Source organism: Galendromus occidentalis, unplaced genomic scaffold (assembly GCF_000255335.2).
Source record: "Galendromus occidentalis unplaced genomic scaffold, Mocc_1.1 scf7180000075579, whole genome shotgun sequence".
Lineage (NCBI taxonomy): Eukaryota > Metazoa > Arthropoda > Arachnida > Mesostigmata > Phytoseiidae > Galendromus > Galendromus occidentalis.
Window position 1 is genome coordinate 320,355 of NW_003803569.1, and position 16,490 is coordinate 336,844.

The 16,490-nt window shown below is 49.8% G+C and overlaps 3 protein-coding genes across 5 annotated transcripts; 2 read left to right on the forward strand and 1 right to left on the reverse strand.

Moving 5' to 3' along the window:
• Positions 1-122: 122 nt before the first annotated feature.
• On the forward strand, positions 123-2,910 carry LOC100897660 (uncharacterized). The gene is made up of 8 exons (XM_018639555.2): positions 123-153; positions 342-479; positions 614-855; positions 997-1,195; positions 1,316-1,505; positions 1,654-1,843; positions 1,936-2,367; positions 2,561-2,910. The coding sequence occupies exons 1-8, from the start codon at positions 123-125 to the stop codon at positions 2,774-2,776; spliced, it is 1,638 nt and encodes a 545-aa protein (XP_018495071.2). The 3' UTR covers positions 2,777-2,910.
• Positions 2,911-3,627: 717 nt separating this feature from the next.
• LOC100906287 (non-specific lipid-transfer protein) lies at positions 3,628-7,266 on the forward strand. Of its 3 annotated transcripts, none has more exons than XM_003737561.2 (2): positions 3,628-3,784; positions 5,789-7,266. In XM_003737561.2, exons 1-2 carry the CDS (start codon positions 3,693-3,695, stop codon positions 7,023-7,025), a joined length of 1,329 nt encoding a protein of 442 aa, XP_003737609.1. In that variant the 5' UTR covers positions 3,628-3,692; the 3' UTR covers positions 7,026-7,266. The 3 variants fall into 3 exon arrangements, with proteins under 3 accessions (XP_003737609.1, XP_018495038.1, XP_018495033.1); XM_018639522.1 differs by lacking the exon at positions 3,628-3,784 and adding an exon at positions 4,730-4,790; XM_018639517.1 differs by lacking the exon at positions 3,628-3,784 and adding an exon at positions 4,781-4,851.
• A 1,089-nt stretch (positions 7,267-8,355) lies between these two features.
• On the reverse strand, positions 8,356-10,661 carry LOC100897805 (ileal sodium/bile acid cotransporter). The gene is made up of 6 exons (XM_029111418.1): positions 10,285-10,661; positions 9,828-10,033; positions 9,516-9,723; positions 9,269-9,395; positions 9,023-9,153; positions 8,356-8,840 (listed from the first exon to the last, which is right to left on the reverse strand). The coding sequence occupies exons 1-6, from the start codon at positions 10,414-10,416 to the stop codon at positions 8,667-8,669; spliced, it is 978 nt and encodes a 325-aa protein (XP_028967251.1). The 5' UTR covers positions 10,417-10,661; the 3' UTR covers positions 8,356-8,666.
• Positions 10,662-16,490: the final 5,829 nt, after the last annotated feature.

A 16,490-nucleotide genomic window follows, 5' to 3' on the forward strand; every position in this document is an offset into this window, starting at 1 on the left:
TCGACGAAGTTTCCAGTTGGATGTGACATATGATGCTCGAGATGTAGGAACAGCCGGAAAAATATGATTCCTCATTAGGTGATCGTTATACCGCTCTCTTGCTCAGCGCGACGGTGCGCATCATGAGCTGGAACGGCGGGTACAACTCCAGGGGTAGGGGCAGAGGAGGGAACAGAGGAGGGAGCAGAGGCAGAGGTCGGGGAAGTGGACTCTACTTCGAAGATAGGTAAGCCCGTCTATCGACACCGCAACTCATTTCTATATCATCCGAAGCTGGAACCGATAGCTTGAGATTAGGGATTCCAGGAGAGGCTCTAAACGTCCATCGGATTACCACGAAGATTTCGATCAAGAAAATGGAGCGAAACATTCCCGCGAAGAGCGAGAAGAAATTCATCCAGATCTGGTCCCATTGAAAAATTTCCTATCCCAAATGAAGGCACACCTGAAAGCCCAAAAGATGGACAAGGAAGAGCAAGGTTATTCAATCCGATGCTTATCGCGCAGTCAGTGATTAATCTATCCAGCGAGTCGCTCACTGATCGTTCCAGATCAGAGGCGTTCAGAATACGGAGGTACCTGGTCTAAGCGCAAACTTATTCTCCCAACGCAGGCCTGATGATCTCGAATGTATTGAAACAAACCGCCGGCAAAGAAGCGTTACTCACGAAAAGTGACTCCTATCACCTGAATGGCAACGTGGCCCAATTTCTGGCCCAGTGTACGGAGCCGAAAGTCGTGGCGAGGTTCATGCAAGCCTTCAATTTGGAGAAAGTGATACCGAGCCACAAAACTATGAAAATATTCGAGGCTCTTGTCGATGCTGCGATGAACTTCTTCAGAAACCCGGCAGAGGTGCGTGACAATCATCTGAGCTGGAGAGAAGCTCCGGTACTCTTGCTGTCAGCTCCATGATTTCAAGGGCGAAGGGTAGGTTTGACGAATATTCGTCTGATTGACTCGTCTCCTAAAGTTCCCCTTGATGTTGCGTTTCAGTTCGAATCTGAGGACGATGAAGAGGCTTCGGATGTGGATTATGGCGCCGTTTTCATTCGATGGCTTAATTCTCTGGCTCTTCACGTTATGGACAAGATCGAGATATTTCTGAACGAAGAAACGCTTGTCATGCAGAGAGTTCTCTGTATGATATGCGGGAAACGCTTCGTGAAGTCTTTCGCTGACGGAGTGGATTCTGGTTAGTTCAATCTGGGAGGTGAAATACACGTTCTCGTTGGAGTTTAGCCCACCGAAGCATTTCGGAAGACCTTGATGAACGGTCGCGTACTATAGCTGTTAATCGTTTTCCTTTGATCAGAGACTCTAGGGATCGCGTCGGACTTGGAAAAGGTACGCGAGAGGTACTTCCATTACCTAACGAAGGAGGCAGATCTCGAGTCTCTGATGCGAAATCCGCAAGCTCGCTTCGTAGTTGCACTATCGGTCTGTCTGGCGGCGTCGATGGGAATGAGGAAAGTTTTCAAAAGGTTCCTCAAACTGATTTCTGGGTGAGTCTGGCGTCCCTTGACCAGAGGGGGTGTGGAGGAAAAACTACCGCAGTATCCCTCCAGAGTTTCGCATCTTTGAACCCTGTACTGCGGGAAGGCGTGCAGTGACGTGATCGATTAACGAATGACGTAATCGAATTAATTACAGGGAAAATGCTGAGTCTATCCTGCTATGCGAAGAATCATTCATCGTAGTGGACGCCATCTTGAGGAATTCGTCCACGTTCGATCTACAGCGCAAGTGCTCTGAAAAGATCCTGGAGATGGCCGACAAAGTTTCCGAGACGAACCCAGGAATTATCACTGGAATGATTGCAGGTCTCAAGGACAAAGACGAGGTACTGGTCTTATGTTTCACAAACATTTGCTGATGTCGAATTTATCCGCTTTCCTGATAGTTTCGGGCCTAATTGTCTAATTTGTGTTTCAGTTCGTCGACTTATACGAGAAATTATCGGGGAAATTCACTCTCGAGCTCCTCACGAAAAAGGCTGAGTTGGCTTCAGCCTGTCTGAGATTCGACATGAAGCAAAACGATTTCTTGGATAAATTATACGCTCAAATGAAGCTGAAAGAGCCGGGTGAAGAGAACTTCATTTTCCTCGTCAGGCACCTCGGTCTTTTCCAAGTTTTCAAGGTCATCTGTAACTTCAAAGCTAATCAGAAAGTCTTGAAGGCGCTCGACGACCTTTCGTCGCAGGAGCTGATGAATTTGGCGTGCAGTTCTCATGTGAACCTACTCGAGGCCATCATATCGAGTGAAAGAATCGGGGAGAAAGTCAAATTGAAGATGTTGATCAAACTCACCGATAAATTCCAGAACATAGCGGTCGACAAGTTTGGAAGCCGACTCATGGACGCGGTGAGTTGGAGTCGATCGAAGTCTGGCCTTTCATATGTTCCCGTGTCTTCTATATATGGGTGGACCAAAAGCGAAGCGAACGAGGTTCGATAGGAATCGCTGATTTCCAGTTTATTCGGACACGGAATGAATCTTCAGTTCCCAGCCTCCTGATGACTCGATTCACCGGCGAGATGTCTTCCACATTTCACAGGTAATCATACAATGCCAAGTGAAGACTCTGAGAGTTGTCGCCGGAGAGCTGGTCAAACACAAGAAGACCCTTCTCGGAGACCGGATCGGGAAATTCGTCTTTCTCCATTGGGGCCTGAAGTACTTCGAAGATAACAACAAAGAAGCATGGGACAATGTGATTTCCCACAGCAAAAACCGAAAGCGACAGAAACTTCTTTCTCTGCTCTCATTGTAAAATCACTGAAGGATACAGGGGAAGAGAGTTGCTCAGAATCCGCTTCCGCTCTACGGGAATCGCGTTTTCGTTGTGGAACTCTATTGAATAACATACGCATGTAAATGAATTGAATATATAAACATTACGTTGTTCGATACGACAGAAAACTTGCGCCGAATGTTCTCCAGGAGTTTTCGAAGACGACATTCGATAGGAGCCGAGCGCGACAATTGAGTATTTTAAGTAGTCCACCGGCGCTTTGGAGAGGCTCGTAGTTCAGGTGAACCCACGGACGTTCACTTTCTGATCGGATGCCGGAGCCGACCCGCGTTCCGAGCTAAGGAGTGGGGAAATGACATCATGTGTTGACAACAGTTGCCTTGGAAAGGGTGAATCAGACTGGCAGTCGCGGCAGCATTCACAGAAGTTTTTATCGAGGCTCCTTCCATCCGATAACGGTTCAAGAAGCGGTCAACCCAAGTACGACCAGCTCTGAACGGAAATAATTCGTGAAGTGATCCAAAAGGGTGAAAAATGGAGTTCAGCCAGGCATGACAGATAAATTGAAGGTCCGAGGGGAGAGACACTATCCTTGCCGGGATTTGAATCGCGCGCGGAGAGGGACGAACGCGATCAGCTGATATTCGAATACAAGACCGATCGAGCCCGGTCGCGTGACTTTGTTTAGATGGCGTCTTCTCCGGGAACGTCGCCCCTGCGGTGGAAAACGTTCGGAAGGCAACCCCAAGCCGCTATGGTTTGATGCGCATCGTCCGCGGCCCCTCGCTTGCCCTAGTAGCGGAGCCCCAGAGGGTGAGGGACTCCAGGAAGGGACTGAAGAAAGACAGCCATTGTGTAACCCGCCGTCAAGCGAGAAGCGCTCACTTCCACTGCTCGGGTCGCTTGGCCAACAAGCGAATGGTTAGAGCCCGCCATGAATCCCCTGCACATGCACGCCAACTACCAAAAATACCAAGATGTCACACCGTTGAGAAAGAAAACCATCAGTTCTAGCATTAATAGCAGGTAAGTTCGATCGGGTGCCGTGTTCCGATCAATCTCAGTCAGTGACAGCTTAATGTGAGTCGGGAGTGACCGTGACCAGCGGTGTATGTGACAAATCCAATCGCTCCGTGAACCCCGGTCGACGTCAGTGCCTCTGCTCGACACGGATCAGTCAGAGCTCTTTGAAGTTCTCCGTTCGTGAACGTTTGTCTGAAGTTTCGTGAACTTTCTTCGGCGTGACAGCGACCCCGCACAGCGACGGTGAACAATAGCGCTCCAGGTTGACCGTCGACGTCGGGACCAGTGATGTCGTAGCTTGCATTCGTCTTCCCATTCACTCGAACGAATCGAAAAATCTGTGGCCCTCATGGGAGCTGTTCAACCTTTCGCGTAGCTTCCGAAGGTTTCTTTTCACTCGGATTGAGCGCTTCAGCCGCCTCCTACGACTGAGTCAGCCGGTTAACGCAATGTCTGACCGGCGACCGACATTGATTATTGCGCAACACCATAGATACCGCAGCCGACTGAGCGAGTGTTGCAGGAGCAGCGACGAAAACAGCACCCCTGCAGTCCACTTACGCATCAACGATGTTCAGTTATGTAACAAAATCACAACTGGCTCCTGGCTTTCGGCTCCCGCGCTTGCCCCTCGGAGTCGATGATTGGGAACTCGCCTGTGTTAAAATTGATTTCGTTCCTTGAGGGAGCTATTTTGCATAGTTCGTGGCGACTTTGATCACTGCCCGACAGCTTTGTATTTCCATGCGTTCCCTCGATCTGGAGTCATTGGCTCCAGATAAAGTCCAAGTGATCCATGAGAATTTTTTTCTCTAGACGTCAAGAACGATTCCGATCGGAGCTGCTCCCGAATGCTTGCCCGTGGAACACGCAACGATCCAACTGCAGCTCTCACAGCGTGTCCTCTCCATAGCGGCAAGGGACTGTTTGTGTCTTTTCTGGTGGTAATGGTGGCGGTGCTGCTGCTGCTGCTCGATACTCGATAATTCCATCCTTTAGTGTGCGTTCGGTAGGTGTTTACGGCAGCGAACGAGCTGAAACATATTGTCAGTTTGCTGGAGGAAATTCGGGTATTTACCTTGTTGAACGAAGTGTTTGATGCGCTCATGTCTGATGCCCTAAGTGCGCGTTGTCAGCCGAAGAGAATCGCGGTGTTGACTCCCCGACCGTCTGACCGTGCTGACGGCTGTTACCATCAATGTCAGCTTCGTTGGTGCCGGTGGTTTTCGGCGGCTCCTCGCTCCACATGCGTGAAGACGGCTCGAGCGAGCGTTCTTCGTGCGAGTCCACACACATTGCGTCGAACAACTCCTCGGAAAAACCATAAATCGATCCATATTCTCCCTTCGGACTGGACGGAAAGTAGAAACAAAATTTTGACGTCTAGATGGTGATGAACTTCCTCGTCAGCTTCGAGGATATTCTGTGATGTTTGCATCGGCACAGGAAATCTTCCGCATAGGTGTCGGTAATTTTCGATTGTCGGCTCGAGGTTTCCCGGTCGACCCTTGTGCGGTGAAATCTTTATCGTCAGTAACCAGTTCTCGGTTGTATGATACAGTGCTCCGATGTGAGTATCGGGCGGAGAGACATTGTTGGAGATGTCGATCCGGTCTGTCGGCGGTGGATTGTGTTTCTCTCTGCGATGATGAGACGGGTCGAGCTTTCTATCTTGATCGTCTAATCGTGACGGACCCTGGAATCTGACATCAATTCTAGACGATGCTCTATCGCAATCAAATCAGGAACGATATCGGTTGAAGCGCTCTCGCGTCTCCCACGCGGTTTCTCACGACCGGCTCAACTGATTCAATACTCAGCTCCAGCGAGGAGGATCGAGAGCTCGAATCGTTCGCTGGGAAACGCGCGTTTCGCGCAAGAGATCGTTCCGCCGCAACTCAAACTGAAGAAATATCCTCCGCGGAGTGTCGAGTGGAAAACAATTTCCTGCCCCATCCGCATCATTGTGTTTATACAGCTAACGCGCTTCAACCTGATTCCTTCCAGTTCTCCGTTGTCTTCGCCATCTATCAAGTCCAACATGCGTCGTGTTTTCGTCACGGGAGTCGGCATGACCCCCTTTGCCAGACCAGGAGACAAGAAGAGAGACTATCCGGTTCTGGCCCGCGAGGCGGTTACCGCGGCGCTGGCCGACGCGCGTCTACCGTACTCTGAGGTTCAACAAGCCGTCTGTGGTTACGTCTACGGAGATTCGACGTGCGGTCAGAGGGCACTCTACGAGGTTGGACTAACCGGAATTCCTATCTACAATGTAAACAATAACTGTTCCACTGGATCAACCGCACTGCTCCTGGCCAAGCAGCTGGTCGAGGGCGGACTCTCCGAATGCGTGCTAGCCGTAGGTTTCGAAAAAATGGACCGTGGTTCCCTCACGAGCAAGTTCCGAGATCGCGCAAACCCTGTCGAGACTCACGCCAAGGTCTTGGCGGCGACTTACGGCATTTCTCCGGCCCCGATGGCGGCTCAGATGTTCGGAGCAGCTGGGATGGAGCACATGGAGAAGTACGGCACCACAAAGGAACAGCTGGCTAAGATCGCCGTCAAAAATCACAAGCATTCGGTCAATAATCCGAATTCGCAGTTCCGTACCGAGCATACCCTCCAGGAAGTGTTGGAGTCTCCGGAGGTTTTCGGTCCACTGACGAAACTCCAATGCTGTCCGACTTCCGACGGAGCCGCAGCCGCGGTTCTCATGAGCGAAGACATGGTTAGACGGCTAGGTCTCCAGGACCAAGCGGTGGAGATTATCGCGATGGAAATGGCAACGGACCTGCCGTCGACATTCGAGGGAAAGTCCTGCATAAAAATGGTCGGCTTCGACATGACTAAAACGGCCGCCGAGCGTGCTTTCAGGAAGACCGGACTGACACCGAACGATGTCCAAGTGATCGAACTCCACGATTGTTTCAGTGCCAATGAGCTCATCACGTACGAAGCTCTGGGCCTCTGTCCAATCGGTAAAGCCGGTGAATTCATAGACAGAGGGGACAACACATACGGCGGAAAATTCGTTGTAAATCCGAGTGGTGGTTTGATTTCGAAAGGGCATCCTCTCGGGGCAACTGGCTTAGCTCAATGCTCTGAGCTGTGCTGGCAGCTCCGTGGCAAAGCCGGTAATCGTCAAGTACCGGGGGCGAAAATCGCGTTGCAACAAAACGTAGGTCTTGGCGGTGCCAGCGTCGTTGCCCTGTATCGACTCGGCTTCCCGAAATCGAAATTGTAGATGTTGAAGTCTGCCGATCAGATCGGGTGTTGTTTATCTTTTTCCATGCCTGGTTCGCTCTTTTATTGAATATATTATTATCTATATATATGAATACGAGTCTACATCGTTGAGATGAGAAGAGGGAGAAATTATAATTTTACGGACTTCTTGTCAGATTCAAGGGTCCATTGTAAGGAAACAGATGATGGAAGCGCTAAAGGCTCTTCCTCTATCGAAAATAAATATTTTCATTAAAAAACGCCTCTTACCTCAGCCGGCAGCAAATTTCTTCAAAGGAGCGAGGGACAGAATCCGACATTCGATGTCCGCTTGAATATCCGTCGAAGCAAGCAGAAAGTGAGGAAATAAAACGACCGATGACCTTTTCGGGAGGTGCCTACATTCGCGGGCAAGGGCGATGGAATGAATTGGGCGAGACACATTCGGTTGCTTCCCAGAACCTACGTCTCTGTCTGTGACGGAAACTTGCTTATCCTCATCTATGCGGAGTTTCGAAAACCGCAAATGACTACCACAGTCGGTTTCGTAGAGCGAGACAGAGGTGGAATTTTTCTTCAGAATTATTACAGTGCACAAGCTTCCATTCTATCTCGTCGGGGTCGATCCACATGCAGGTCACCTCCTCTCGACGCGGGTCGGGACTACGCTTAGACATATCGAATACGCAGAAGTTCTCCTCAAACACCTGAACGGCTCCGCGAAGGAGACGGTTTATACAACGAGTGATCGTTCAATTTACAAAATGACTGAAACAACACCATTATCTGAGATGGGAATGTGTTGGCCAGGCTCCCGATGCCAAGTATTTCCGGGCTCGTTCAATGGATACCTAGTAATCCAGCTCCCCATGCAGGGAGATACGATCACGGCATCGGTATCACGAAACCCGAGGGCGGCAGCAATTGAGTACAAGCAACCTCGCAGAACTTTCCTAGCAGGCTCCGGTGATCGGTCCTATCAGAAATGACAGTTTCTGAGGCAGTAAGCCAACTCGAGTGAATTTTCAGGCGTCTCTGCAACTGTCACCCGGTGAATGAGGTTAGTATATCTCGGACGTCTCGGAACCAGCGAATTTCAAGAAAGCTTTGAGAATGTAAACAGACAGGAGCGAGAAGATGGGCGGCGGAACATTCCGACTTCCGAGCAGATACTATCCGCTGCGTCCATTGCTCACGAAAATTTCGACGCAAACGAGCTCAAGAGAAAGACAAGGCAGGAACGAAGCAAACGCAGATCTCATGAGAGAGCGGGGGGACGAAACATGGAACTTACGGAGGAGACAAAGAGGCCGAGCTCAGAAACAAGTGGGCCGAGTCACGTTGTGGGTCTCTGGACGAGGACGCTTTTATCTCAATCTAACTAATTGTAAGTATCATATTTACGTATCGAGCATATCTACAGAGGCAATCCCTAGGAACTTCCGACACTAACGGGACTGAATCGCGATCCTTGACGGCGACGTCGATCGAGGGACAGAGGCGTCAATCACTGGAATGTACGTTTCATGCTGATATACTCCCTTTTGTCAAGGAAACGGGATGCTACATGTAAGAGAGCATATGACGAATGCAAGCGATCGATTCGAAATGTCGGAACATGCGCGATTCTCACAGTCGTGGACTCTCTCAAGGTTTGAAATTATAGCAGCAGTTCCTCACAGATTCTCGGGGGGACCTTCTTCTCTTCATCCTCCTCTTCAAGCAGCTCCGCAGAAAACTTCATGTACAAGTTATAGGCGATCGATGCGGAGGCGCACAACGATAGCATGCAATAGCTATAACAAAGAGGGAACACCAACGCCTTCTCTTGGAACTGAAAGATAATTCCGGAGACGTGAGGACTCGATAAGGGTGATCAGGATTCTTAACCCTGAGCTGAGTTCCGGTGAATCCGAGATTCCCCGGATTCATACCACCCTCCAGAACGTCGGATATCGAATGGGATAATTCAAAGTCGGAGCGCGAGTACTAGAGACGGAGTAATGTAGAGTTTACCTTCTCAATGGTGAGAGTGACGACAGTGATAGCCATGCCGACATTCTGTATGCCGCTTTCGATGGCTATCGTTCTCCGAGCGGGCGCAGGTCGATTAGTGACCAGGGCGAATATGTACCCAACTACCAAACCTAGGAAGTTAAGATAGAATGAATAATCACATACTATAATCAATAGATCAGGCTGTCACATCCGTCACAGTATTGTCGCCACGTATAAACAATAGTAACTCAATGAGAAACTCACCAGCAATCGGCAATATGGCGACCGCGATGAATAGTTTCGCAGGAACAGTGGAAAATATATTCGGGTATATGAGGAAGATCATCACTTGCGCAACACCTATCATCGCGAAACCCGCTAAGGATCCAAGCTGTGAGAAAAGCAAGGCTTCGCTTCAGGAATCAGTGATCTCGAAAATATGTAGCGACTCAAGTACCGGATTGGATCAGACTATTGTCGTAGAGTATGGATGTTTCACGACTCTACGGACCTTTGTTATATAAGGAGCGACTTTTGGGAACTTGTAGAATACCAGCATTCCCAAGGCGGCTGGAGCCGTGACGTACATCAAAGATCGCACCATCTTTAGGTAAGGTATGTTGACTTCCGAATTGTTTTCCAAGGAGTGTCCATAGACATACATGTTGAATGGCATCATGAGCATCGCCACAACCGTGGAGCAGACCGTCATGGAGATGCTGAAAGCAGAAGTTACTTTTGCATGCATACATGTACATCGAGCGAATCAGCGATATGGTAGGGACATTGCTGGCACCAGGACGTGCGAGATAATGAGCTCTACCTGAGAGGCACATCTCCATCCAGGTAGTAGGTGAATATATTCGACGTTGTCCCGGACGGTGAGCACGCGAGGATAAGCATCCCCACCGCGTAATAGCCTTCCACCGAGAATGTTTTCATGAGGAGAAAAGCCGTCGCAGGAAGGAGAACGAACTGCGAGAATAGACCAGCCATCACGGACCAAGGTCGTCTCAGATGGTGCATCAACTGAGGGGTGAAAGACATGGTGAGATTAGTATATGTCGAATTCTCTTGGCTCCGAGGCCGCTGACAGGATCCGCCCCCTGATCGTGATCGTACACGTCAGTGTGAGCTTAGAGAGACAACTAGTATGCCGTCATCTGTTTATAGGTTTATATAGATACGTATCGTCATCCCTCCTTGCTACATGGAAGCGTTGATTGAAGAGGAATGCATCGAACGAGAGATGAAGAGATCTCGAATGATCTACCACTAACCTCCTTCCAGCGTATTGTGCATCCCATCGAGAACATGATGAGAACCAAAATGCTGAGCACTGACTTATCATAGTACTTCTTGAGCCAGTGCGGCTCGGAGCTCCACTCCGCATCGAATGACGTTGAATTCATCGTGATTCCTTATGGTGGATCCTGTCGGCTCCGGCGTCAAATCACGCGGAATCGCGCGGAGAGAAATCGATGTCTCGTGGGGAACTTTATTTTCATTTGTTCCGAATCCTCTTGAATTCCTGAGGAGGGCGACAGCAGGTAAAAGGACGCGCTCTCGGTCGCTATCGGAAGTATTTAGCTCCAATTACCTGCGTGGGTCAGGGAGGATCTACAAACCATACAATCCGGCATATTTTAGGAAGTTTTCAAACGATACAATTCGCGGATCTATGGTGAGAGGCTCGAGTAGAGACCCGGCGGAATGCAAGATCTTGCAGAATCAGCCTACATGACGCTTTCTGACGATCGGAGAATCGGAGAAACCACTCCCAAAACTCTTTCTAACCACTTCTCTTTCGGGTTTCTACTCTTTGTGGAGCGCTAGAAATCTCATTCACAATGGGAGTCGTTCCCTCCCTCTAAATATTTGTATCGGAGCATTTTTTTCCTTGCCATCAGCGCGAATCCAATCAGAGCCCGGTGAATATAACCGGTGCAATCCGGCGTCATTCTCCGTGTTGTGAATTCCCGTTAAAACGTGAGAAGAATGATATCCATTGCACAGTATCACGCGTTTTCTCCCACCACTCAGTCACGGAGGAAATTCGGGGTTCGCGCTCCAAAAAAAATCATAAAAATCAGTTGTACCGGAACGTCCCAAAAGGCGTGGTGTTGACATCCGGTCGCGATCACGAGGAACGGATTGTCGGTTTTTCGTTGGACCTTCCCCGGCAATCACACTGAGGAGGGCCTGTTCTTGAAATTCAATCATGGGTCTCGATGGTGTATCAGACCCCTCCGCGGCCAGCCCCGACGTTGTCGACGCCGACACGTTGAGCAAGCAGACAGACAGGTGCGCGGGCAAGTTTCTTGAGTCACAGACAGCTCGGGGAGCGATAGCCCGGATCCTTACTTCATTGAACTCGGTTTCGAACGAACCTCTCGGGAGTGAAAGCCGATCTCCGATTAAAACATCTGTTTGGTGGACATTCCTGCGCTAGGGACACAAAGCCGTGATGATACAGTGACTCCAGAGAGCAAGTGAAGACATGCGAAGCCTTCGAAGAGACGCACACATGTCCCGCGATAGGAGCGTAACGTTAAATACGTGGGTTAAAGAGAGAGTTACATTGAGCGGAGAGTACTCTCGAGCTGCCTGTCCATCGAAGCGTCTGGCTGTCACTAAGACTATCCGTCCGTCTCTGAGGCTCTGTCGCTCGATTCTCCTTAGTCCGTTCGGATGGGCGGAATTTCATGCCTCCGTCGAATCGAAACTCCGTTTCACGGAAGCTACACTGGAGGTGATACCCGTTTCTCGATAACTTGTCACGTCTTCCCTGCGATGACATTCTGTGTTCGGATGCCTCAATCCATTGCAGAAAAGCTGAAATCTCCGCACTAAATGGCCGAAGTTGAGGGGCGCCGCCGTTGAGCGATTCCAGTAAGTCGCCACATTATGCTCCGCGCCGGTTCGGAACTGATTCACAGAAGTGAGCACCGACAGAGCGGGAAAACGGGGAGAGACGTCCGACAAACAAATGATTCTCAGCACATTTCGGACAGACGGGATCGTATATCGCTCATTCCAGGATTTCCTCGAATCTCGACTCCATTCCGAGGAAACTTCATATCCAAATCGTTGTCTCGAACATGAGACTCAGTATTCAGAGTCTGAGGCTCTTTCTGAACACAGGGGACGCAATGCTCTGCACAGAGAACGCGACGCTCGAGACTTCACGAAATACGAATTAGGGACAACTTTCTCTTCGACATCCGGTTGAGAGCGGAGTGGTTCACTGACTATCATTCGGAACTTCAAGAATCCGGAATCACACGAGGGAGGCTCAAGAGGAAAATTTTCAATGTACTCACCGACTCTAGTGGGAGGCTTTTGTCCTGGAATCGCGGAGCTGTCCGGTTATAAACACCTCTTTCTGTTGTTGTGGCAGGAGAGATTTCCCTCACCGGCGTTTTCTCAAAAAATCAAACGGAACGAAAGAAAACCCATAAAAAACAGAAGATCCGGAGAGAAAGTCATAGGGCGGGCTGTTCCCTCTGTCGCCCCCTCTGTTGCAAGACTGGTACAACGAAGTATTCCCCAGAAGGGAGCTCGAATTTCGGTCTCCGCGAGTTCTTCCACGAGCAAGTCGATTCGAAGATCGTCCGCTGTCGGATGCAAAGGTTTCCAAGGAAATCAAGCCTCGGAGTCGATCTTTCGGGGATAGCTGACCAGCATGATGTCCGGATTCCGGTCCAGCGAACGATTGGAGCATCCGCCGAGAATGGAATCCGTATCCAAGGTTTGCCGAATTAGGAATCAGCGAGAGGAAGATTAGTGTGCCCGTAGAGCATTGCTGCGACGGACGGGTCTTAATTCCCTGACTCGGCGGGAAGATCACAAGGCGTGGAGTCTTCTATCGAAGCTTCGAGAAAAAAACATTCGCTCCTCCTGAAAACCTGGAAGAGCAAAACAAATCGTAAGCACCCTTTCGCGCAGCGTGAGTTTCCCAGAGCGAAGCTCCTACTCGAGCGTCCGGAGGCGCTTCGATTACGGACAATGCCAAGATCTGCGTGTCCCCGAGCATTACGTGTTGACGGCAATCACGGCAACAAACCTTAACACACGGGCACACTTATTCACGAATACCACTTCCGTTTCGTCAACGGCCGACCCTCGTTTGCCTTGATCTTGGCTGGCAGAATTGTCAAAGAACGTGAGATAGTTTTTCTTCTCGCGAAAGTTGACGATTTTTTGCTTTCCTCCCCCTTGCTAAGAATATATTTGGCGCCGCATTTTTCGCTATTCGAATGCCGAATCAGACCATTCGTGCAATCCGGAGAATCCAAAGTCCTATACGCTCCTCGAGGTCGCTCGAGGATGCTCCAGGCTCGACCTAGGCGGGATATTGTCCGCCAGACTTGTCAATGTTACGATTCTGACGGCACAATGTCGGTATGACTTTCTCCATATAATCTCTCGCGGAGCTCTGACGACCAGTATAATCTGATGAACCTCATTGTGCGACGTCTGGGAGGTTCTCCTGTTATTTGCAGCTCCGGATGTTTTCGTCCCGCTTCCCGGCCGCGACCGAGTGAGAAAACCGGGCGAAGCGGCTGACAGACGAAGTGGCAGAGAATAGGAGAAGTACAGACTCGCTATAACGGAGCGATTCTGTATCCCTTTTCTCCGACTGACCTCGTATTACCCGATACTGAACGTGATTACCGGGTCCGTATTACGTGGCAGTTTCCACATTATTGACGCGACCTACAGTTACGAACGACGGCGTTGAATAACGCTTGTCAGAAGAGGAATTATGGAAATTATGGCGCACAAAAGGAATCCGGAAGCCTTTGAATCGTCAGTTCGACGGGAGCTCCTCGGAGGAAGCACGGAGAGACTTTCGAAATTCTCGGACAGACACGAGCCAACTCTCATGGAGATGACTGGTTCCAGTCGACCTGAGACCTCTATCCTGACCCCTCAGTGTGTCGCGGATCCGACCCCGGAACCCATAGAAGAAGGATCAACATTGCCCTTCGGTTTCGAGGAGGAGGAGTAGCCACGAGGATCACGCACTATCCTGCCAGAAAGGCGAATCAATTCCGAACGCAAAGCAGACTCAGTCCCTATGAGGATCGAAATAGTCAGAAGAGCCAAATCTACCGCAGACAGATCGACCGCCGCGAAATTTTCTTCACGGGAACATTGCCGATGTCGGCTGGATGCGTGGTGAACGTAGCCATTCCTCGCATGAGATTTCTGAATTCTTGGAGCTCCGCTACGGTCCGAAACGATGTCATCGAAAGTTCTTGAGCCCTCAAAATATCCGTCAAGCGTAACGCCTGGGTTCTGTTTGGTATCCCGATTGACTCACGTCTGGATAGCCCATTTCATTCAGGAGCGGGAGCCCGCAGTGTTGTAATCGGGTAAGGAAGGAGCGTCCAACCCGAGGCAGCTTCCTTCCAGGGCTGGATTGCTGAGCATTACGATTAACGGATGCTCGCTCCTCGAGATATGCCCCGGGGAGAATCTCCTCTCGGACGCGATGTCCGGAGAGATTGCGATCACGATGAAGCCAAGTCATTCAAACAACGCTTTTTCGCTCATGAAGTTCCTTACTACACAGTTATTGGGAAGACGACTCGAGAACCAGGGATTGCGCGTCGGGGATTCTAGAATCTTACATATTAGAGTCCTTGCTCGTGTTCTCATCATTTCGGAACTTCGGGTGAGTCAATCGAGCAATACGCAATTCCGAGCGAAAAAGATTCTCGCTTTCTATGCTTCGGGTCACAGCGGTGTAGTCATATCCTACGACGAGTCATCTCCTCCTGGACCACTTGATGTTGTTGAGGCAGTCCGACAGAAAGCTGCCTATGACTTCGCATCACATAGCATGTCATCCTCAGTTTTTTCCTTGTAGGGTCGTTCAAGACTGAAATCTCCCCTATTGCCGGCCCGATTCCATCGTCTTTCGGCTGAAGAATGGTATTCGCCGTCGTCGGCGATGATCAGGATAAATCTACAAAAGAGCAGAAGAAAAGGAAGCAATCTGGTCAAGGTTCAGCGGTTAATTTCAAAGAGAAGCAAGGAAGAGCGCCTCTTGATTACTTTGTAACGAGCTCACTCAGTGTCAACCCCTTCCAGACGACGACCACTCTCGATCAAAGCCTCGCGACTGCTTCCAGATGACTAATAATTCGGAATCAGTCACCTTGACTTGACGGGCCTTCCGTCTCATAACAATCTCGCGTTTTTTCCACTCCACGGTGCCTATCATTATTTACCGAATCCAGCTCAATCACATTGTAACCGCATGGTTATGCGTATTCAGGGCCAGATCATGAGTTCGGGCTGTTCATCATCAGTCTGCGGAGATCGCAATCTCCGAATCCCTTTCCGGGTACGAGGGAGAGATGAGATGTATCTCATTGATGCATATATGTTTTTCATTGATACATACATGTATCCCATGAATAACTTCAGAGCTCATATATGTAGATCGTCGAATGTGCTTGGCGGTCATGGTCGGTGGCTCTGAATACTCTGATCCGTACAAAGCTGCGTCCGCTTAGAATTTATCCGAGGAATGACACATATATCATTACCGCTGGAGAAAGGAGCAGCTCACGAGGGGGAGATCTTCTAACTTCGTTGAAGGAAGGGACAGTGGAGCACCGAAAGCAAACAACAGAGTCAGTCGATTGTCGTCGGTGGGAGTTTTGTAGAATCGACTCATATCGCGAGAAATTCTGTAAGTGTAGGAGACGAAAGGTGGAGTGTTTTTTTTTCTTCTTCCCCCAGACGCCTTCCGGTATTCAATTACCTTCCGACAGGAGCGAGATGTGACAGCGCGTCGGCAACGATCAATTTCTGACGTAGCAGCAGCTTCGTTGACGGAGCTGCCCGAAGAGTGTGCCCAAACCAGCGAACGTAATCGATAATCGCAGCTCCTATACGATCCCTCTCTGAAGGATAGACTTCCACGAGAGCGGACGATTCTGCTCGGCTTTCGAGGGAGAGCCTGATAACCTATCTCCATCAAGTAGAGCCTATGTTTATCCCTTCAGATTCGAGGAGGAGGGTCTTCCCTTAGAACCTCCCTACAGGGACTGGGCCATCTGATTGGGAAGCCTACTCCTGTTCATTCGACTGAAGGAATAAGTCACACAGACGGGTGACTAAGCGAGGTAGAGGTGACATTGCCCCGGTCAGCTGACAAACACTTCTTCGCTTACTCACACGGTCCACCCTATCTAACGCTCATCGTGAATGGTTGCAGAGCATGTAATTTAACCTTTTCCATTCTTATCCAAGCGACGTTATGCTTTCCCAATCGTCGATTCGGTCGGAGCATCCGTCTGCTTTCACTCGTCGAATGAAGCAGTTTTGCAAAGATACCGACATGCATGCAATGCCGACGTGCAGGGATGCGGTCATGTTGTAAGCCATGAGCACAATGCTGCCCTTTCATGTTAGCTCCAAGCAGAGCTCCGCCGTGACCAGAATCCCATGCCCTGTCCGGAAAAAA

Excerpts from the sequence above, each read along its gene's own strand:
- LOC100897660 (XM_018639555.2), top strand. The coding sequence starts at position 123 with ATGAGCTGGAACGGCGGGTACAACTCCAGGG. Across the intron at positions 1,196-1,315 it reads CGCTGACGGAGTGGATTCTG|AGACTCTAGGGATCGCGTCG; the intron begins GTTAGTTCAATC and ends TCCTTTGATCAG. Across the intron at positions 1,506-1,653 it reads TTCCTCAAACTGATTTCTGG|GGAAAATGCTGAGTCTATCC; the intron begins GTGAGTCTGGCG and ends AATTAATTACAG.
- LOC100906287 (XM_003737561.2), top strand. The coding sequence starts at position 3,693 with ATGAATCCCCTGCACATGCACGCCAACTACCAAAAATACCAAGATGTC. Across the intron at positions 3,785-5,788 it reads AGTTCTAGCATTAATAGCAG|TTCTCCGTTGTCTTCGCCAT; the intron begins GTAAGTTCGATC and ends GATTCCTTCCAG.
- LOC100897805 (XM_029111418.1), bottom strand. The coding sequence starts at position 10,416 with ATGAATTCAACGTCATTCGATGCGGAGTGGAGCTCCGAGCCGCACTGG. Across the intron at positions 9,154-9,268 it reads CGCCATATTGCCGATTGCTG|GTTTGGTAGTTGGGTACATA; the intron begins GTGAGTTTCTCA and ends TTAACTTCCTAG. Across the intron at positions 8,841-9,022 it reads TCACTCTCACCATTGAGAAG|TTCCAAGAGAAGGCGTTGGT; the intron begins GTAAACTCTACA and ends ATTATCTTTCAG.